General features: G+C 41.5%; 1 protein-coding gene across 1 annotated transcript in view; it reads left to right on the forward strand.

Moving 5' to 3' along the window:
- The first annotated feature begins 1,762 nt into the window (after positions 1-1,762).
- Positions 1,763-23,720, forward strand: part of asic4a (acid-sensing (proton-gated) ion channel family member 4a) — an 83,805-nt gene continuing 61,847 nt past the window's right edge. Inside the window, exon 1 of the mRNA XM_019882531.1 lies at positions 1,763-2,816. Within this exon, the coding sequence (XP_019738090.1) occupies positions 2,241-2,816 (576 nt within the window). The 5' untranslated portion in view covers positions 1,763-2,240. The remainder of the gene's footprint in view (positions 2,817-23,720) is intronic.

The raw sequence follows: 23,720 nt of genomic DNA on the forward strand, positions 1-23,720 counted from the left end.
TTAATAATAAATACCCATGAAGACAACATACATTTTTTTTCCACTTGGAGACAGCAGATATGTGCATGTGGCACATGGACCCAGCACTCACAGACACATTTTCTGACATACAGTAAGCAAATAACAAAATCTTTAATTTCACATTTGATGGATATCCGGTCACTCTGCAGACCCAAATATTTGAAGACTGTACAGGCCATTAAAAAGTCAAGACTTAAAACTGCTGCGACAACATGATGGATCTCTTCAGTGGTTTCAATTGTTATAAGTTTACCATCACGTTTCATCAGGCACATACAGTAGATAGATAGATAGATAGACAGATAGATAGAAACTCAAAGAGCGTTGTTGAAATGTGCTGTTTGGACATTCAGAGCGCCACTCTCCGGGAGTGCCAGAGCAAACTCTGACTGGGGAGACAGAGCATCACTATCGAAACTGTTCAATAGCAGCCCAAAATTATTGTTCGTAAAAAGAAAGAGAGTAACACATTATTTTTGAAAGATTGATGGCAGCAGCGTCAACTGGTTAGCACGTCCGCCTCACAGTGCAGAGGTGCAGGGTTCAATTCCGGCTCCGGCCCTCCTGTGTGGATTTTGTACGTTCTCCATGCGTCTGTGTGGGTTTTCACTGGGTACTTTGGTTTTCTTCCACGTTTTAAAAACATGCCTGGTAGGTTGACTGAACACTGTAAATTGTCCCGAGGTGTGGGTGTGAGCGCGGCTGGTTGTTCGTCTCTGTGTGCCCTGCGATTGGCTAGCAACCAGTTCAGGGTGTCCACCACCTGTTGCCTGAAGACAGCTTGGATAGCCTCCAGCATACCCGTGACCCTCGTGAGGATAAGCAGATCAGATAATGGAGGCATAATTGGATGATAGCAGTAGCCTTGTATGCACCCGAACCTCTGCTTGTTTTGATCACAACTCAAATCATACTTAGTATTACACAGAAGTTTCATTTGCGTGACTTCTTTGTTTGTCCGTCACAATCCATTTTAAGAGAAGCCCCATGCCAGACAAGTGCGTCACTGGGTTCTGTTTCAGCCATGAAAACCCGGAAAAAAAATTTACTGGGGAAAAACTGCTCTAGCTCCACAATTTAGCACTACATAGTACTCAGTCTTCAGACATCTGTAATGTATTTAAAAACAAATCTCTGAGTTCACTTTGAAGTGTGATTTTGTGGAAAACACTCTATTTGTGTGTGTGTGCTACCTTTTAGTTAGTTAGATAATAGTTTATGAAGAATAACGGAAGTAATGAAGAGGCAAAAGAGGCATTTTACAGATGGCCAGTTATTGTATATTGTAAACCAGATAGAGATCAGTGCCAATGAATTGCTTGACCAGCTTTGCTTCCTGATTCACACCCAATAATCAACAAGTTGTTCCTGAGCGCATGAGCTGCCCCTGCACAAAGTTTGATTAAAATCGTATTTCTTGTCTTTGCATACTCCTGCTCACGAACAAACCAAACAATCCTTCCATTTCATGCTTGGCAGACGTAATTAGAACTTTTCTATAGACTTACGTGAGGAGTGATATGTTGGGACACTGATTAAATATTGAATGTTTGGGCCAATATTTGACAGCATTTTCTTGGTTTAAAGTGGAAGAGTCATCTGAACCAGGTGGGCTGTGTGCGTGTGTGTGTGTGTTTGTGTGTGTGTGTGTGGGGGGGGGGGTGCACGGGGGTAGGGGGTTGTCGGAATCACATGGATGACCACAGCAAGTTGCAACTTGCGCCACTGAAGGGGAAGTAATCGCCACGCTACCTCCTTATGAATTATTAAGAACTCTGTTCTTATTTTAGCCCGACTCATTGTACTGCATTTACTTGCGTCGGTTCAAGGTGTTGATTTATTTATCTTTTTTTTTTTAATATTATGGACAGCTGTATTCTGGCTGATAAGCGTGTGAGCTGATCAAGTAGTGAGACAAGCATTGAGAGCAAAGCAGCAGCAGGAGCAGCAGCGCCGTGGTCACAAGGAGCCGTGGTAGAGGCAGCAGCAGCAGCAGCACAATCAGTCACAGCGCAGGCAGCAACGGCAGCAGCAGCAGCAGCAGCAGCAAACTCTTCTCGTTTTCTCTCTTCTTCCCGGAGTTGTTTCTTTGCTCGGAGCACAAACGCCAAGGAAATCAAAGGAGGAGGTTATCCTGGGCTAGGTAGCTACTTTAAAAAAAAAAAAGAAAAGAAAAGAAAAAAAAAAAGAAAGAAACAATCGCAGACCTGGCTGCCCCCATGCCTATCGAATTTGTTTGCAAAATCAAGTTTGCAGAGGAGGATGAGAAGCAGAAAAAGAAACAGGATGGGGACAAGGAGAGTCTGATTGAGGAGAGCTGCGTACCTCCGGCCAAGGACTTGGCTGGGTTCGCAAACTCCTGCTCCCTACATGGGATTAATCACATCTTTGTCTCTGGACGACTTGGTATCCGGCAGACTCTGTGGGCTCTTGCTTTTCTCACTTCACTGGCGCTCTTTGTTTACCAGGCAGCAAAATGTGCCATCTCCTACCTGGAGCACCCCCATGTCACCGCACTCAACGAAGAGGCGACCCCTGAGATGGTTTTCCCTGCCGTGACCATCTGCAACATCAACCGCTTTCGCTTCTCCGCGCTCACCGATGCTGACATCTACCACTTGGCTAACCTGACGGGACTGCCCCCCAAAAACAGGGACGGTCACAAGCCCGCCGATCTTATGTATCCTGCGCCTGACATGCAGGACATATTCAACAGGACGGGACATCAGCTGGATGAGATGCTCATGAGCTGCAATTTCAGCGGGCAAAACTGCTCGGCGGAGGACTTCACTGTGGTGAGTGAGAAAGTTTCTCAAAGTTCTTCCCTTTTCCTGGACCGGGTCGCATCACCGCATTATCGGAACTTTCTGAAGTAAATTCATGTGGAAATATGTTTGACATATCTTTAATTGCACACATCTTTCGGGTACAGTTTGTGAAAGTCTCATCCTGTTCACCCAAAAACCAGTTCACATGGAAGGAAACGGAGACATCACCTGTGTGTGTACGTGTGTGTAGTCAACTCCCGGGTACAAGTGGTCTCTACGATCCGTTTCTTCATACAAGATTCATGACTCAAGCTCCATCAGTGAGCCACCTCTCGCCTCACCAAGTTTAACGCAGCAACAGCGTTTCCACTCCGATTGAGCGTTTCGTTTCTATGCTGCTGTCAACTATGACAAATATCCCAGGCTGCTATCAAAGGACCAAAACAAAAAGCTACCGTCTGTGGGATGCGCATACTTTTTTCCCCAGCAAATCCCTCTGATGCTTCCTCAAAGTCGTTGCGCCGAGAGTGCGCGGCAAATAAAATCGTCGTCAAAAATAGCCTCGTCTCGTGTTTTTTTCCTCTCTGCCGCTCTCTCTCTCTCTCTCTCTCTCTCTCTCTCTCTCTCTCTCTCTCTCTCTCTCTCACTCTCTCCCATCTGAGAGGAGAGTAATGCTTCTTCAACGTTGTATTTCAATCGGGCTGCTGTGCGTTTAAATATTTAAAGACAGATATACATGATTTTTGCATTAGCCAGATTGACTAAAAGGGATGAAACAATCTCCGTGCGAATGGGCGTGAGTGAGTGTTTGTATTACAGGGGGGACAGAGAGAGAGAGAGAGAGAGAGAGAGAGAGAGAGAGAGAGAGAGAGAGAGAGAGTTTCTTGTTGTTTTCAACAGTAGTTATTAAAGGCACTCTCCTCCTAGGAGATGGATTCCCCCCATCTTTTCATGCAATTGCTTTAGTGTTGATAAAGCAAGTCTTTACGGGGTGTGTTCAATATTGATACGGCAAAGACAGTGCACTGCCTTTAATTTATTTTTCAATTACACACAAATAATTCATTGTTTGCTTTTCCCTTACTCACGGGCGTGCATTTTAAAATAGGGCTTACCTAACGTCACAGGTACAGGTAAATTGTGCCTCGCCGGGTTTAAACAGCCAAAAGTACACGTGAGACATCGTGCGGGAGGAGAAGCGGTTTGTAGTGACAATATTGCTTTAAAATTTGATCGTGCGCCATAAACAGTACACTTCCCACTTGAATTTCGGTGCAAATGTGTCATGTAGTAAATGTCAGGCACATGTCAGTCAGCCAGTGAAGCGTCTATTAGCACTTCTTGGACTCCGGGTGACTTCATCGGATCCCTAAGCTGCTTGTTCCTCTCTGTCAGCCTTGTGATCGAGTGTATCTGCATTTTCGGAGGCTGTCACTTAGATTTGTTACAGGCTACTTGCTGCTGCCTATACGCCTGACAAATCATTTACTCCGAGTTCGGATTTGGGAGCATGGCTGAAGTGTTGCGGCGACGTGGTCAGGGAATTGTGTCAGCAGAAAAAAGGACAGGAACGTGATTGCCTGCATGGGTGTTTTATCGGAAAAAAGAACAATAATAAAAAACTAAAGCAAATAATAGCTTGTATGCCATTTATTTTGAACCTGGAAGTAGAAGGAAGTTATTATTAGTCGTGATGCGCTATTAATCACATCCAAAGATGCAGAAACCCGGCGCCCCCCCAGCCATTACTTGTGCCCTCGTGGGGAACCACCTCATGGATTGGCTTCTTGTCATGCGTTTTCTCCCGATTGATCATCATGGCGAGTCAGATGTTCCATTTCGCCAAGAGTCACAAAGATGTGAGTCATGGCAAAATTGTGATGTTTCCTGGCATTTTTCACTTGCCATCTCTATGCTTTTCTTTCGTTTGCAATCAGCGTCAGAGTTCATCATTTGGATGAAAAGTCACCGCTTCTGTTGCATGCGTTCATATATACAAATGTTTTTTTTTTTTTTTAAATCAGGTCAGAATGTTTCCATTCCATTTTTAAGTTGATAATTCAGAAAGCTACTGGTCTTTATCCATTTCAAACGCCGTATGCTAATAAACAGCTCACAGTCTGCAAACATTTGTCTGGCTGCTCTAATTTATGTGGGGGGAATATATTACCATGCAAAATGGATGTATTTTACCCTTTCACTTCATTGCGGTTATTCAATACAGGTGATAACTTTTTAATTACAGAAATTCATTGTTGACTTGGTTTCATCACACAAGATAAAGCTGATTCAACGAGCCCTGAGTAAATACAATACTTTTCTTCCAGTCTAACACAGCTTAATTGTAAATCTATTGTGTGGAGCTGTCAGAAAGATGAGCTGCAAGCCCTTTGGCTTTTATTTTTCTTTTTTTTTTTTCCTGGACAGCGCACTTGATTGGTTTGCTCTGACTCCTAGTTATGTTTGCTGATGCATTATTAGATTTTGCTCTCAGCAAGGACAGATCCCCTCTGCATATATTCATGGAGTGAACTAAACAGCTAAGAGGTAGTTTGCGAGGTAATCTATTAGAATCTGGGTTCACGTTGATGCTACTCTCTCTCTGCCCGTGAAGCAAACCGAAGGAATATAGTGTTAGCCGCATGGCATCGGTGTGCTTTTGTTGTTGTTTATATTGCCAAATTGTATTTTTTTTCCATCATGGTGAGAATGAGAACCTCTCTCCAAGTAAATCAATTCCATGAAGAAATAAGACACACCGTTGCGCACACCATGTTTAGGTTCCCAAAAAATAAGTGTTCTATTGTTTTTTTCACAACTCTAAAGCACACATTGTGAAGTCATGCATTTTCTAAATTGTGCAAATTTATACCAGTTTAGGATTGAAGCACTCAAGGGCTTTTAAGCACATTTTTACTGACAAAGTAAACCTACTGGTGGGACCCCATTAGGGCGAGGTAATTAATTAGAGGCTTTCTAATTAATTGGATTTTAAGTGAATAGTTATATAAGCTCTTTTTTTCAATTCAAATAGATGTTGGCCAATTAACAGACATCCCTTCAAAACACACACACACTTCCTTCACCAAAAAGCCACTTACAAAAGGCTAAAAAATGATCCAGCAGAAATGGAGACTGAGATTAGCAGGCGTCTATAAAGCATGTGATGTGGATTTAACCATCGTCATGTCTCTGGCACAAGAGCTTGCTTTTTTTTTTTCACAATGGAGTATTCTACTCCTATCTGTATAGTTGATAATAATTCTGTATAGCTGATAATAATTGATAATCATGCATCTACTATGAAAATTCCTCTAGCAAGCTGAGACACTGACACTTTTGCTTTTTTTTTTTCACAATGGAGTATTCTACTCCTATCTGTATAGTTGATAATAATTGATAATCAAGCATCTACTGTGAAAATTCCTCTAGCAAGCTGAGACACTGACACTTTAACTTGTCAGTTTGTTACTTTTACAACAAGCAAATCATTATTAATGTTTACAATTCCACCATAGTGAGAAGCAAGGTTTGCAACTCCTCGTTAGCTTAAATCACACTTTGAACTTTTATTTGCAGAGATGGTTGAAAGAATTGTTTACACCAACAGGTTGAACTGATTATATGGGCAGGAAAAAAAAAATCAGTAAACGGGTATTCACTGAGATGTGAAATCATGCTCACTCATCCTAGTCAAATTCTTCCTTTCTTTCTTTCCTTTTTTTTTTTTGGTAATACATATGCCCTTCGATCCAAAATGCTTGTAGATTGTCGGATTTTCACTCAGGGCCGGTGCGGCTTGTTTAGTGTCGAAAGTGACATGCAAATTATGACTGTTATCATCACAAGAAACACATTCTGTACATGTAACTTCAGCACGTTTGTGCATGTATGTGCGTGTGTCTGAAGAAATGAGCCGTGCACATGTGCAGAAAAGAGTGACAACCACTTCCTCGGTGGGTTCAATGCATTCACAGCACTCAACAACACCGCCACACACACACACACACACACACACACACACACACACACACACACACACACGCACGCACACACAAAAACATGCAGCTCGGTGGGTAATGACGATGGTGGGAGCGTAAAAGTGACTGGCTTATCCCAACCAGCTCAGTCCCCAACAGCCTGTCAATTAGACATCTACAGTTGCACTGCTTTGTGTGTGTGTGTGTGTGTGTGTGTGTGTGTGTGTGTGTGTGTGCGCGTGTGTGTGTGTGTGTGTGTGTGTGTGTGTGTGTGTGTGTGTGTGTGTGTGTGTCCCGGTGCATGTGCGCACTTGCAAGTAACGTCATGTGAGCCTCATGTCAACGACCCTGGAGGCAACAATAAATATACTATTCGAGACACACGCGCGCGCACACACACACACACACACACACACACACACACACACACACACACACACGCACGCACGCGCACTGTGGCGACAGGTTTCTTCCTCACATTTCTCATCCATTTTCTATTTCATGCAAATTGTCATTATTTGTGTGGTGAAATTCCAAGCACGTTAATGCGCCTCAATGTTTTCGTAAAGACCCAAACAATGCTGTCATAGAAATGAATGAAAATGTGCCAACAGTCTCAAATAAAGGGTATTACTGTTACTGGAATGACACAGACATGGACTAAATTTCAACCAACGGCGATCGATCTTGAAAAGAGACCTTTTCAGATTTGCACTGAGCTGAACACCGTGCAGCATCGACCATCCCATTCGTTGTGCAAGTGCTGCCGCGGCACGCTGACGGGGCACCACGCTGTGTCGTGTGGTGGCGCGCGAGGTGGGATATTGCCACTACAGCGCCACGACAGCAAACATGCCTGAATTGAAAAATGCTCAGTTGGGATGGCAGTCCACTGTGACGACAGACGACGCATTCAATAGGTGAGGTGGGAGTGGAGTGATTTTAGAGTGACGACAGCAAGAGATTTGGGCAGAGTTGTATGACCTATGAAACAACATGGAGGAAACAGAGGAAATAATAATTAGTGCAGTGTCCCGAGGTTTTGGGACACAAGACTAATGGTGTACCATGATGTGGGAAACAATGGTCTCCGCCACGTTGTATATAACAAGTTGATTGGAAGTAGTGGGAATGTGATATTGGTATTTTTAACACTGGACATTTCAAGTGTTAAAATATTGTAATGTAGCTTAAAATAAATTAAGCTTCACTTGTCTCACACCTCCTGCTTGTTATCAGCAAAGCCTGAGCTTTAAACATACAAACCAGAGAGAAAAATCACCGGGCTACTCCCTGTCTGGTAGCTTAGGTACTAGTGCAAAATAAGGACCTGATTCGTTCAATGGGATGGTGAAGTGGATTACAAAGTTTTCTGAACTTCAGCCTCGTTTGTTGGATCCGATGTTGGTCTCTGCCCCAATGCCAACAAAATGTTACAATGAAAGGTGAAAATACATTCATGAATCCACACCAAAATCAATCCAAAAATCCATGCAAGCCTCTTTAAAATGTTGTGTTTTTGTCAAGTCCTGCGAGTAAACTAACCAGAAGTAGCAAAAGTAAAAACTGGAAATGACATTTATTCTGTACAGGATGTACCGTATTTTCCGCACTATAAGGCGCACCTAAAAGAATTCCATCTTCTCAGCCAACAGTGCGCCTTATAATTCAATGCGCCTTATATCGGGATCAATATTCTGATTTCTTCGACAGAGTATTTTAGATGTTCTGTAAAATGCTTTGTTACAGCTGCAGCAGTTGTGAAAGCAGTATATGAATTAAGCTGTATTGTATTGTATTGTGTTCCCTTTAGTGTAGCTCCATCTAGTGGATGCATAACGCAACCGCAGCTACTATTGTAGCTTCATTCTATGTGCCTTATAGTGCGGTGCGCCCTATATATGAAAACAGTTTTGAAATAGGCCATTCATTGAGGGTGTGCCTTATACTCCGAAGCGCCTTATAGCGCGGAAAATACGGAAATTGATTCCACCTTCTTGGTCCATCGGTCACCAGTAGAATCTTTTTTTAGAATGTTGTTCACTGAAACATAAAATGAACGGTCTGGAATGGCACAAAGAAGACCACAGACATTCGCCGAGGCCAAACACTCCAAATTTGCGTTGGACAAAAAAAAACAACACAGAAACCTTCCAATGAGAGGACTGCTGCCTCTTCAGATTCCACCAAACCCTCTGCACTTCCCTCTCGCTGCTCCAGCATATCAGGCAAAGATGAATTACCGCTCCTGCTGATATGCATCACCCCAGTCTTATCCGATGAAGACCACCTGTGATAGAATCACACGATATGCAAACGGTTCATATTTGCCTCGCCTTGCCTCTCGTGGAGGCTTGCGGTTTTCAATGGTGCCTTGATGTGATTTTTAAAACCTCTCACTGTTCCTCGAATTGTAGCGTTTGGTTGGATGAGTATGGTGTGAGGCCCCGGGACAATAAAGGCTTCCGATGCTGTGGTTACCGCTATGAGACCCCCTACCCCTCCTCACCTCACCACAGCTTCGCCCTCTCCCTTATAACCCCTGGGAGTCTTTTAGTCACACAGACATTTGTCTCTTTCTGACAAGTCATACACGAGGCCGTTGCGAGTGTTAATGTGCTTTCTCCTGCACACAACGCACACGCACACAAAAGTGTCTTGCGTGTATATGGGAGAGAGAATGTTTCTCCCACACTAACACACCCAGGTTTCCTCACAGATTGAGAGTTGGCTTCCAAGATTGATCATGACTCCTGACGGCGCGCCGCTCCCTTTCCGAGGGATCGATACATCCTTCAGTCACATTGCTTCCCAGCCTTTCCAACGCCGAGCCAAGAGTGACTAATTATCCCGTGCTTGGGTTTTGGGATCCGTCTCGGCTGCAGTGGTTAATACAAGCAAAGGTGACAAATTTGCTCCCATGGAAGAATGTTTATTTCAGCGTATACGTGGAATCGATCAATACATACTTTATTTTGCTCATAGGGAGATGAAATGTTTAAGCAATATGAAATGATTCACTGTGCGTGATGGCACTGGGATTACACTGAGCGGTTTTAGAAATCCTTCCACTCCAGTGTTGTAAATAGCGGAAATACATGTTTTGATCTGTGATCACTCCAAATAAGAACATAAATTTTAAGTTAAGTTTAAGTTTTTTCTTTTTTTTAGCCAGGGTTGTCATTCTCTTTCCCATCACGATTACAGAGACGAATCCAGTGTTGATCATACACCTACAGGATTTTTAATGGTAAAGACGTAAAACTTTTATGATTGTCTGTCCTAAACTTTTTCGGAGGAGGAAAAAAAAAAACCAAACAATTTTTGACACCGTCTATAATTAGGCTTCTGTTGACTTGGACAGAAGAGGGTAGGATGGGTAATGCTCAAATACAGCTCACTTATCAGATGTGTGTAACCCGCTTTACATATCCGGACTAATTTTTAAATCTTCCACGACTTAGAATGGGAGTCTCTCACTCAAAAATCAGGTTTAAATTGCACAGTGTATCGCATACTAAAAAGAAAACAGCTCAGTTTTGCCTTTGGAAAAGGTCAAATGAACTAGCATCACCTTTTCTGAAGAAAACAAAAACATTTTACCGCATTTGCTTTGCAAGGTAACGCTCATTAAGAGTTCCCGCAATCGCAAGATGGTTGCCTTCACACAGGTTGAAAGATTCAGCAACTCACTGACCGCAGCATGTCCGTGCAACTCACAAGAAATGTGCGTTCTGCCTACTAAATCTCTTTCAAAAGACGTCAGTGACCATTTGGAGGTCTGAGCGTATTAGAACAATTTCAGCACTTTCAGTCTAGCTCCCAAAATGCAATATATGATTTTCATTGGTGTCAGCATTAGTCCTGTTATTGCCCATGTGTGCTTTTAGCGTTTTTATAAATGTTTTACAGAATTTGTAGGCCGAAAGCCTTATAGTTCTGGAGGGTTAGTTGCTGGATCTTGTACCATAGCCCTCACACTGAAACACGAGGGCCTCTTACAATGAACGGCGGAGAACTTGAGGATTACAGCAAGAAAAGTCCCACAAATATTGTTTGTCGAGAGACATTCACAATCATTTAATGAAGAAGTCCAATTGTTTTCTTTTCAGTAACAACGATAAGCAGCTGTCATCGTGGAGATAATTGTCACTCTGTAAGCCTTTGGCTAAATAGACTTTTCCCTCTGAGATGGCAGCTTAAGTGTGCTTTTTTTTTGGGGGGGGGGGGTCCATGTTGCTCAATCTTGAAAGCAGTAGTGCAAATGTCCCTGAAAAATTAACCAAGCTCGCTTTTAGGCCACGACAGCCACATAATGAGTCCGTGCCTCCTCATTTCCCTTGCTTGTATATTTGAATGATTTTCGCAGGAGACAGCGTATGCAGGTGGTTGCTCATTAAATCATTTTCCTTAATACAAATAAACTGAACACATTTGATCAATCATGCGTTTTGTTGCAACAAAAAAAAAAAATTCTGGGAAATACAGCATACAATTTCTGAGATGCCATTGTCAATCGGTGAGATGTTTTTTTTAATCACTATTTTTTTTTTGACAGACAGGTAAGATCATTTCTCTTTTTCTTAAGTCGGTGGAAAAAACATGTACAATAAAAAAATCATGGAGAAAAGAAAGATTAAAAAGAAAGTGATCAACAATACCCGAGGGCACTAACAACTAACAAAACTCTTTTGAGGATTCAACAGACAACAAGGGGAAAAAAATGCTTTGATGAAACCAAATAAAACATCTAAATGACACATGTTTGAAACTGGCTTTTTTTCATCATTAGTAAGCGGAATTCTGAAAGTTTGACCCAATTGTTGTGACATATTTTGTACTGGCTGGTTCATTTATACTTCACAATAACATTTCTGTGCATCCAATTAAAGTCAGGGAAGTCTTGATTCTCGGATGTGTATGAAAGATTGTCCTGTGGTGAAGGGTGTGTTCAGAGTGAGGAAAGAGTGTATAAATGCCCAAGAATGTCCAAAGTTTAGGATCATTTTACCCTATAAGACACAGTAGCAAAATGGAACGTATCTACTGCAATGCAGAATTGTATTTCACAACAGTTCGTCCATGATTGGCAACACAAGCTAATGTAAACATGGTTAGCTATTTATTTAATTTTTTTTTTACGGTTTACCGCCGCTATTTGAACATATTGTGACGCCCCCCACAGGTGTTCGAGGATAGATAACTGCCGGTGCGCTTTCAATTGCATTATTTTATTTTACAAATGGTAACAAAAAAATAAATACGGTAAAACACGAGCTGCACGGGCAATGTTATCCAGTTAAAAAAGCCAACTCTCCAATCTCACATTACTCACCACGCCAGGTTTCGGTTAAAGAAAAATTGAAATGTGTACCTTGCATTAGTGGTGGTGGCATGGGTGAGATGAAAAATGCAGTCATTTGTTTTTTTTCCGACTGATTGTGTGCTTTGTGTTTCTTACAACAAAACAATTTGGCATATACACATCGTGGTCGGTGTGTGACTGGGATAAAAAAGGTCAGTCGGCTTCAATTTAACCACTGGAAAAAAATCATAGTGTACATCCAAAATGTCAGTGCGAATAACCGTAGTGTCGTCCAAACAGGAGGCTCACGTCCGTCTGCTTGACTGGACATTTGGCCTTTATTCTAACTTACGTCTGATGTCATATCATCAGACATTCTCCACGAATTAATCCAAACGTCCTTCTCTGTCTCGATCCGCCTTTTTGCCGGTTTTAGTGCCAGCTTGAGACAACGCCAACACGGTTTGAACTCCACGTGAGCCAAATATTAAAGTGTCATGACAGGTGTGATATTTTGTCAGATTCTAAATGTTGCACCGGATGACTTTGAAGCATATACCACCTGAAGCAACACTCCCGTGTGAGGATGTCGGCACACGTCGCATGGCTTCAAAATGTAGGTCGGCAGAAAATGCATCTAAGGTTACGGAATTAAAATAATTTTGTTCTGAACATCAATATTATGGAAGAATGCACAGTTACAGGAAATTGGGATTCATTTAATTTAAGACCGCCTTAAGCTCTGAAGGTCCTCTGAGGTCATTTGTTTTGAAGGACCCCTAGTTAAACGCAAATTATGCATCACGCGATTTTGTGTGTGTGTGTGTGTGTGTGTGTGTGTGTGTGTGTGTGTGTGTGTGTGTGTGTGTGTTATTTTTATTTACATTTGAAGTGATGCATGTCTATTCCTCCCTGAACCGGATGAACATCGGCTTCGGTTGATCCTTTTCTGTCTTGTGTACTTCATCTTCCCACCCATAATGCACCACTCTTGAATGTGATCATGATCATAATTTTTATGACTGTTTCTAATGTCTTAATTTGAATTTAGTTTTTTTATGCAATCAAGAAAACCAGGAAGTGACAAGAGCACTTTTATTTGGATTGCAATGTTTATATGTTGAAACTGGCCAGTTAGTTTAGTGAACTTCAGTTTATATGTGTTTCACCATTCATAAATTCATCTTTTTATGTTTTGAAAACTCACTGATTTGTTCTTTTTGTGCTCTTTCCGCAATACCCCAAGATCCCACATGATAACGAAGCCCTTGCTCAGTGGAATTTCAGAAGCGTCTTCGCAGCATGGAGCCTACACACGCATTTACCGTGTATTAAGTGATTTTTTTTTCAAAATCTGAGCATTATATTTTTCAGAATGAAGATGAATTCAGAATGACATGAAAATATTTGGAGATCATAGATTGTGATGTAGTTACAGTATAAACTGTTAATAAGGTAATGATGTTACTATTCACACCAGAGCTCAGTCCCATCCTCGGAAAAGGTCAGACGACCTACTTTATAAATCACATCTGATTATGGCATGTCCCAGAATGCACTGCAATGGCTCCTCCTTTCCTCTGTAGTGCAGTCATATGTTGGAGCTAATGGAGCTCACTGGAATCAGTGGCTCAGAAAACAGAAATGACCATGTTTGTTTGTTCTTCAAATTGTCTCGCTTGCCCACTGCAGATTATTAGCTTGTCAGTTCCTGAGATCCATGTGGGTCTGTGTATGATAGCCGCTGCGGGACAAACAGCTTTTGGGGGACTTGAAGTGAGTTAGCAGTTACAGCGTGAACTCTCACATTACCATCACCAGCAGAATCGATGTTGAGCAATGATTTGTAATCCTGACAACCATATGCATTGCCTGAGGTTGAATAACCTCAGGCAATGGGACGTCTGTCACCGGGACGGTCCAATTTTAAGTCTGTTAATTAGGTTGATTTTTAATGCAGTACAGCAACGTATGACAAACTGAACTGATGTTTGGGGATGTTGAAAAAGGGCTGCAGATTACCAACATGGTGCCTGCAGGCACCGGGTCGCCCCCAAGACTCACCAGTGATGGGACATTGGGATATCCTGGCAACAGTAGAAGTGATTATTTGAAAATGTGAACACTTGCAGAAATGTATGGAAAGAACGGGCTCTATTTTCGTGACTGGTGCAAACCCGGCACGGCATAAATCTTCATGGTGGCCTGTTAGACGGAGTTTTGGTCATTCCGCAGGCATACGCAAGCCATTGTATTTGGAAAAAAAAAGGGTTGGGGGTTGTGTGTTGTCATATTTGTGAATGAAATACGATGAGATCCACACACATGTCGATAAGGCTCAGAATCCGTGTGCCTGCGCCCCAATCAAAGTCACCAAAATCACGTTAGATTACTTGCGCCGGTATTTAGACCTTTTTTGTTTTTTAATTGTTGGCACTCCTCATTAGCTACCAGGCTTTACGTTAAATGCCCTTTCTATGAGTGTCTATGAGGGCTTTAAGTGCGTGGTACTCTATTATTTATGATCTGAGCAGTTCGAAAGCTCAATTCCAGATTCTGTCAGGATTTCCAGAAGGTTCTGGACAGAATTGGACTCCAGGTATGACACAAAAAAACGTGATGACCAATGACAACGAAAAAATATTTGCAAAGGGAAGTGCAAAAAACATGGTGAGGTCAAAAAAGAGCATGAAACATGGAACGTCTTGAATAATTCAATACTTGGTGGCAAAGATGTCCTGAGCAAAGATGAATTATCCGGCAGAGACATGAGAACTTGGAAGTCCTTAAATGGTGGGCTGATTAACATTGGCAGCAGGTGTGCATGCTGGAGGGAAGGCCCTCCTCTGCCACCTGCCGAAGACACACAAGTGCAGAATCATGATAGATTTGCCCCTGAGCAAGAGCAAAATGTTCACTTGACAGCCTCGCGGCAGTGCTGCCGGTCACCCGAGCGTGCTCGATCTAATCTGATTAAAACGCTAGAATGATTTTCCCTAGCAAACAATTAAAGCAGAGAAATCGAAGGTGTAACGTTAATTCACGTGAACAACATTAATAATGTCCATTTCACACATGCCATTCAATCTGGCACGGCTTTAGCGACATTATTGGGAAGGAGCACTCTTTAAGATCAGTGTTTACACCATTCATTGTCCTACTTCGAGGAGTCAAATTCTGCAAAATAGGCAGTTATTGAGCTTCCATCGTTTTGAATTGTTTTCGGTCTTTTTTTTTTCCTCTACTGCGGCTACTGGCATACAAATTGAACCCGAATATTTTCTTATAGCACTTTCAACATGAGGACAGATTGAGTCTGTTTAAGGGATTGCTTTTGATAGTTTAGGTTTTTTTTTTTGTTGTTTTTGTTTTTTTGTAGGCATGTGTAAATACAGGTACACATCGTTGTGATAATCAATTTTTCACCGCTTTGGATCAAAGTCAGAAAAAGCCAAATTGCTTGATGTCTCAATATTATTCTGTTGGGTAGGGTGTATTAAAAACTATTTTTCCTGCCCAATCGGTTCGGATAACGATAAATATTGGACCTGTTGAGTATTTTGCAATGGCAAATGTTTATGTTCTTCTTTGTATTTTTCAGTACTCTTGATAGCCATGTTGCCTTTCACAGATTAGTTTTGGTACTACAACAGGCATCTGGTTTGGATGTGGAGACCCTTATTTTGTGATGGAGTGTGTGTTGGTCATCTTGAATACACCTCGTGATCAGAGTAGTAAGCTTCATTCTTCATGTGTCGAGTACCTCCCATTTTGAAAATGGGTACACATCATTTGAACCCGCTTCAGTTATACCAGACGTTCTACTTGAAATGGAAAATGTCACTAATTTGATCGGAAATGGAAAGTTTCTTCTTTCATACACATGTGAATAAGTTTTTATTTAATCGTGTTCAAACACTGTAGTGTATTTTTATTTGATTTTTCTTTTTAGCTGAATACAACAACCTGTCACTGCCCATCTTATCCCTCCTCCACTGAGTTTTGTCCACGTCTTGTTTGACTTACTTGCGGAGGGTAAATCCTTCACGTGGTGTCGGCAGCTTGGCAGTCAAGTCCTGTCCATGTTGACAAAACGCTTGACCTTCACATGCTGTGAAATGTCACCAGATTTAGCACAGACAGTTCCAGCTTGCCTCCGCTCGTTTGATCGCCAACACTTTGCAGTTTTGGTTTAGCCCAGCTTCAGCGGCCTATACAATCCTGTAAATTGAGTGTGTGTGTGTGTGTGTGTGTGTGTGTGTGTGGAGGCGGCCCGGTGGTCCAGTGGTGGGCGAGTCACAGTGAGAGGTACCGGGTTCAATTCCAGCCCCGGCCTCCCTGAGTAGAATTTTCATGTTCTCCATTGTTTTATGTTAATCAGATTGTCATTCATAGTATTCACTAGCTCGTTCTCAGTATATTCTATGGTAATGATAATGATATCATTAGCAGAAAGTGTTAGCTTCTCTCTGTTCTTTGCGTCTTCAGTTTAATAGCATTCCTTTGTCGAAAGTGATTTTATTGTTGCCCCCCTGCTCACGTGTACACAAAGTAACGACTTTTTGTTTAAACAAGCGTACAACTGTTCCTTGATGGCATTGTCACGATTCGTTCCGTTCGTCCTAATGCATGCTAATGACAAAGTAGTGAACATTTCACTGTCAATAACATGAAATACGGCCCCGCTCCCCTAATGCTGGCTCCGTTCAATAACCTATTAAAGCTGAATCACAGATAACCTGGCGAGCATCAGGAAAGTAATCTGAAATTTGTGCTGACATTGATCCAGTAGGAAGGAGACCTATTGCCTCCGATCAACACTTTGGCCCCGGGAGACGACTCCCTCGGACATTAATAGTACACATGTCCTGCATTTTACGACACCATATATTGTATAGCATGTACAGTGCCAAACTTTTAAGCTATTTTACAGAGCTTTGTGTTTGAGTTCCTGCTGCTGGCCGTATTTTTTAAACTCTTCCACTTCTGGAACTTCATTTGCTGTTTGTTCCGTGCTATAATTAGACATTTGTATTCATTCAATGTGTCCTCCCCTTCGCTTGATGGATGCTGCGGGCATTTTTAGTTCCACAGAAATATAAACAACAGACATTACTTTTATAACTCACCGTATTGTTTTTGTAAGAATTAAATATACTAACTAGATACAAACTGTGCGAGTGTTGAAAGCTGTTGGGATGTGGCATTATTTTTGCGGCTCAGAAAAAGATATTTTGTCCGACTGGAGCGAATTAGCATCAAACCAAATTCTTTTTTTATCAGTCAAAATCGGTTGTAAAAAACTATTAGGTTGATGTTTTATACGACCATTGCAATGATTTGACATCATTTAGCTTGGTGTCAACGTTGTCTGTCCTATCTTGCCTATCATTACAATCTGCGTAAAACATGAACAGATTTGTGTCAGTTCATCGTAGAAAGCCATTTCCACATGTCATCGTTCGGATACATTTCAGTATATCCGATTAAACTCTTAAAACATTAAACGTACATGTACAACACTGCTCCTGAAAAGAATATTAATGGGACATATATGCTTGTCTTAACTTATATATGATAGTGATGTGCGGGTATATGAGCCCCATAACAGAATAGCGATGTGTTATATCCATTAACACTTTGAGTGTCATGTCAGAACAAGCCAGTGGGCTTCCTAATAAATTTCAAAGCGTGCCGCTGAACATATGTAAAATGCCACAGAGCCTTTCTCAGTGTGTCATTTGTTGGACTTGCAGATGCTTGCGTGCTTCTGTGGTATAATGCCAACTCATGGGAGGCTGCTATAATTAGCCCCTCTCAAAGAATGCAATTGTCAGATCTTACACTTAAAGCATGAAACAGGCATCATGGCTGGGAAAGACAAATGGCTTGTTCATTAAACAACCCATGCGGGACGTTGGCAATAAAAATTAAAAAAGAAGAAAGAAAAATATTTCCTAAATCGTGGTCTCATCCATTTAATTACAAACTCTGTGATAAGGGTATCACCTTAGAATAAATAGGACCAGTAATGAAGTATGGCATTGCTGTTTATGTGCGTCCTTGACATTCGCTTTGAGTATAAAGAAAGAAGGGGTGGTGGCGATGTGGAGGTTGTCAGCATCTTTGCAAACAGAACTTGAAAGTCCATGTGAAGGGAGGGATAAATGTCAGTGCGTTTCACTCACAAATCAGTGTGGGTTTTTTTTCCCATTGTGTGACCTTCCCTCTATCTTTTCTGAAGAGAATTAGTGGGATATTTTGAAATAGATGCTGTGTGTGTAGCGTTCTATAATGAAAGTGATCCCAAGAGACAGATTGAATATGCATGCCATAAGAGCATGCCCTTAGACTGTCTATTAATTAGTGTGTTTAGGTGAGCTTAAATATTTAATTAGCATGACTTTGAGAGACTTATGGGACATTGTGGCAAGTGGATACGTTGACAAGCTTTCTGTAAGGCAAATAAACATGAACCATATTTTCCGCACTATAAGGAGCTTCAGCGTATAAGGCTCACTTTCGATGAATGGCCAATTCTAAAACTGTTTTCATATGTAGGACGCACCACATTATAAGGCGCATAGAATAGAAGCTATAATAGTGGCTGCGGTTGCATTACGCATCCACTAGATCAGGAGTGCCCATTACGTCGATCGCGATCGACCGGTAGATCGCGGACTGGTCCCAAGTCGATCGCGAGTGGTATGGAGGAGAAAAAAAACAAACACCCATTTGTGTGTCTTTGTGCACGTTCGTAATATATTTTTTTGTGTTAATGTATACTGCACTCTAATCATCCTATCAGTCTCATTTTCACAAAAAGTAGTAAAAAAATACAATAAAATAAAGCAGGTAAATCTTTAACCTACGGTGGCACGTGACCTGCGTCACCGGAAGTTGTTAACGCTTATCAGTCTGCAATCGCAGCTTGTGATCAGAGCTCTATCAGAGCACTATATCTTTTATCGTTATCATTATTCTCATTCATAGTTTGTTTCATGTCCAATTCACCGAGGGCACGGGCAAAGAATATCTGGAGGGCCGAGGGAAGCATTTTCAAGCGGTACGTGTGAGCTACGATAGCTAACAGGCTGCAAAAGTGCGTCGCACGCCTCCGTGTCAGGCTGTTACTCATCATGGCGCGCGTGTGTATGTGTGTGCGCGGTAACGGGTCGATCGCGGGAAGTTAATGAATCAAAAAGTCGGTCTTCGGTCCAAAAAGTTTGGGCACTCCTGCACTAGATGGATTTATGCTAAAGGGAATACAATACAATACAGCTTTATTTATATTGAGATTTCACAACCGCTGCAGCTGTAACAAAGCGCATTCCAAAACATTTAAAATACTACGTCCAAGAAATCAGAATATTGATCTATATATAAGGCGCATCGGATTATAAGGGGCACTGTCGGCTTTTGAAAAAAGTGAATCCTTTTAGGTGCGCCTTATAGTGCGGAAAATACGGCCACCTTCTCCTTTTCTGACAATAAAGTCATTGTCCCAATTATTGATCAGATTACAATTGTACACAAAGGTGAGCCTTGTAAAACCAAAAGCAAGATAAGTTTTAGTGGTGCCACACCTCTTGACTGAGTTGCACAAGGGAGGGGGAATAAAAGCTCAGTGGGGAACAGAGTGACTAGTGAGGTCAGCTGCAGACGCAATTTCAATACTAGCTGGCTTCAGCGTCAAATTAGAGCTTCCTCTCTTGAGTCCGCTTGCTGTATGCTGCTCTAGTCATCCAAACACAGCCATCATGTGCTTAATTTCCATGCTGTCGACCTCACCTTGCAAGTCAGTCAAGTGCTCTCCCCGATGGCATGACATAGGCTTATCTAGGACTTGATCGATACTTGCAATTTTCTTATTCAACTACTACATTCTGCATAACAATACGAGCAAAGAATAGACAAGAATTGGTATTTGGCATCTACCCTTTGCAATTGGATGACAACAAAAATGTTGCATCACTCACCTACTCAAAGAATGCAGCTTGGATGTTGACAAATAAACCAGGACTTCTCCTTAAAAGGTTTGTGATGATGCACGGAAGGGGTCACCTTTAACCAAGCCTCTTTCAAATGCAGGTTATGCAGCACCGTGGCCTGATCTCGCCAGACATCGCCCGTATACAGAGTAGATGCCGCTGAATAAATCCAAGCACCAGTGTAAGATGCCGGGATCAGCGTGTCCTCAGGGAGTGATCATTTTGGAATCGGTGGACAAAGGACCATGCAAGAGATCCGTAATTGCTCAGAGAATCTACTGTAATTAGGCTTTGCCTGCAAATACTAAATGCGTCATCGAGATGAAGATGCTTCCATTCACGTTGGTGAAATGTTCTTCAAACTTGTACAGTTAGTGAGAGGTTTTATGATAGCGCTAGTTCAGACGAGAATTATTCCAAATACAAATGGATGCGACTGTAATTTTTAGCTTTTCAGTGTGGTTCGAAAGCAAGGTACACACGTACTGATAATTTGGCCTCATTTTCCAATCGAAGTTAGCAAAGTGCATGACTGTTAAGGGTAAAAAAAAAAAAAAAGTTAAGCCTTTCAAAGATGACTCAGGATAAGTACTTTGAAAATACTGACATACAATTGAATGAAAACCTGCAAGAGACAATGCCAAAACGCTCCGATGACTGCTGAAAGAGGTGTCCGCCGATGCGAGGTCACATACACAAATGAGCAAGCGGTTGTCATCTGCCTCATGCAAATGATGACCCTGAGGCTCAGGCATCTTGCATGTTTTCTAGCTAAGTGGTAATACAAGATCAAGAGAGAGGGAGGAAAAATGTCTGCTTTCTTAACGTCACACTCAAACACCAGTGTTGAGGTTGTAATTACATTGAATCCATTTTATAAGTGTATATGGCTTTTTTTTCCTTTAATAATAGTTATCTTTAAAATATTATCCTTGGGTGTGGAGTGCATTAAACACACTGTGTTAACAATGACACTGGTCAATGGCACATTTTAGTCAGAGATGGCTCGAAATGTATTTTTGACACAGATTTTAAAAATATGTCTCATTATTTGGAGTGCATCCGATTTTTTTTTATAGCCATTTTCATTTTTTTGTATTTCAAGTTTGACTTATAAAATTTGCTCTAGCATTTCAGCAAGAAATTTCACCTGTTGCTGAACCTAACCTTAATTCATACATTTTACAAAATATACTACATTACATATTTTGTATATGTATGTACAGTATATGTATATTATTGTATTAGGAGTAGTATAACCTGATCTGCTAAAAAAAAATGAAAAAAAAATGAGGGCAGATTCAGAAAAGGTTACGTGCATCTCTGATTAAAAAACGTACTCAAAATTCATTGAACAGTTTGATTTTTTTTTTTTTTTTTTGTCCCGCCTTCCCCAATGAAATCAGAAAACAGTCTTGGTTGACAATCGTAAATATTAAACCTGTTCAATAAACACAATGAGGAGTTACTCTTTTTTGTATTTTTTTTAATGGGATAAGATGTTAAAACTCATTGTATATACCCCGCCGCACCGCCCCCCCCCCTTCACCCCCGCACAATATTCTGTTGTAGGCCACCATGAGATACTTTGTTATCCCAACAGTGTTCCTTCTTCAAGACCTTGCGGATACGAGTTGCACAATTGCTTCAGAGATGAAGTGGCCCCAGCAAAAGTGTTTCCTGCTGATGTCCAGTTTGTGCAATATTTGGCATGAGCATGTAATTTCCCCCGGATTGTGCCTCCCAAGGATTAGGGAGCACATTCAGCAGGGTGATATGCAGCCAAAAAAAAAAAAAAAAAAAACAACGGTTGCATTCATCTGCCTGGGGAGACAAATAGCAACCGTAACGCTGAGAAATTATTCCGATTTTAAATATTGAGATGGTCTGCCCGCTATGAATATTTTCAATGGTTTGTTGATTTATCTTTTTAATAAGAATAAAACATAGACACCACACTGTTATTTTTGCTTGCATACAGGAAATGATTTAAATTCAAATACACAACTTTCAGACACATTTCCTAGATGTCTGCGGGAGGCAGATATGAATGAAATATGTATGGAATGCCTGGAAAGGCCAGACTCCCCACATCACTACTTCAATTTAGCTGTTTTAACGGCACATTGCAGCATTGGGTGGCTGCTTAATGTCAAAGCCAAGTTTTTTGCAAAAGGTTAATGTTGGTATTTCAATGCAGATCTCACAGACCTCTGCATGGCATGTTGAACATTTTGTATTCCCGGGGATGTGAAATGCATCTAAATGGATCCCACATTGGGGATTTTTGATTAAAATGTCAGTGGTGTGTTTACTGCTGCTGGCTGATAATCGCTTTCAAACTCCGAGGTTGTTAGTGTTTGTCGTCGGAGTGGATCGCTATCATAAAGATTCTCGTGTCACTATGAGCAGTGCAGGAAATCAGGCCGTGAATTTGACTACGCTGTCTCGCCGGCCTGTCATCATGATCTGCGACCCCTGTCTTATATTAACTTTCTAGCTCGCTGCCGAAGAGCTGTAAACTACAACTCATCTGCCAAAAAATACCTCTTATCATGTCTAATAAGAACGTTTTCAGAGATGTGTCGCCTCACCGTGCAAGTCCTTTCCTGAGTCCAATCAGGCGGACTATTTCTTTGGCTTTTTCATGCCTACCGTCAAATTCACTGACTTAGACGCTCGTTTGTCATCGTATTTTAATGTTCAACGGTGCTATATAGAGCGTGACCACAACGAAATAGGGTTAAGCATGCGGTGAAATTAATTTAATTAAGATTACCCATCCATATTGGAGCACTTTGCTCTCAACATTTGGCTGTTAGCTTTGTGTGGATTCACTAAAATGTCATCCGAATGAATTCACTGCTTAACCTGGAGTGGACGCAACATGAGTCTTTGCTGCATTCTTGTGTGTTTGGTGATGTAGTTGGTATGATCTTGTTGAAGAAGTTGTTTTTGTGAACAGTCGACTGTGATTTCTGGTTGCTTGCAGATGTCATTACCGGTAGTTGTTTTGGGGTCTGTTTGTTGTCAAATGCATTTTAATCATAGTGTCATGGGAACAAAATAGGAGGCTGGCATAAAAACATTCCCGTTGCGCATAACCACCATAAAGTTTAAATGAACGGGTTTTTTTTTGTTGCCACGGGCCATTGTTTTGATTTGATATATCAAAGATACAATATGTGGGGGCTGGCTGCTGAAAAGGCACTCTTGAAATCACCGTTTATTCTTCCAGGGCCCCCCAAAACAAATGTCCAATCATAATTCATTGGGCCCTCTTAAAAAAATAAATAAATAAAAAGCAAACACTTGCAGCCCGTACGATTTTCCTTGATTGACATGAAAGTGGGGAAGGGCATGTCTATCAAAACAGGACGCACAAAATGGTCTCAAAGAACATGCCGGAAATGTTGCAAGAAGTCGGCACATTTTGCTTGAAGCGGCCATTTTAGAAGAATTCCTGTGCTCACACTTTGAACTTCTCTTTGGGAATTTGCCAAATTTAGGAAAGCCGTTCGGATGGAGTGACAATCAGAATCATGGGCAACAATTAATTTCGTATCTTTTTTGCTTACCCCATCCAATGTGGGCACATTATGGTGGAAAGGTTTGAGTTATCATTTCAAGGATTGGCCATAAGAAAGATGTTGAG

This window comes from Hippocampus comes, unplaced genomic scaffold, assembly GCF_001891065.2.
Source record: "Hippocampus comes isolate QL1 unplaced genomic scaffold, H_comes_QL1_v1.1 scaffold111, whole genome shotgun sequence".
NCBI classification, from domain to species: domain Eukaryota; kingdom Metazoa; phylum Chordata; class Actinopteri; order Syngnathiformes; family Syngnathidae; genus Hippocampus; species Hippocampus comes.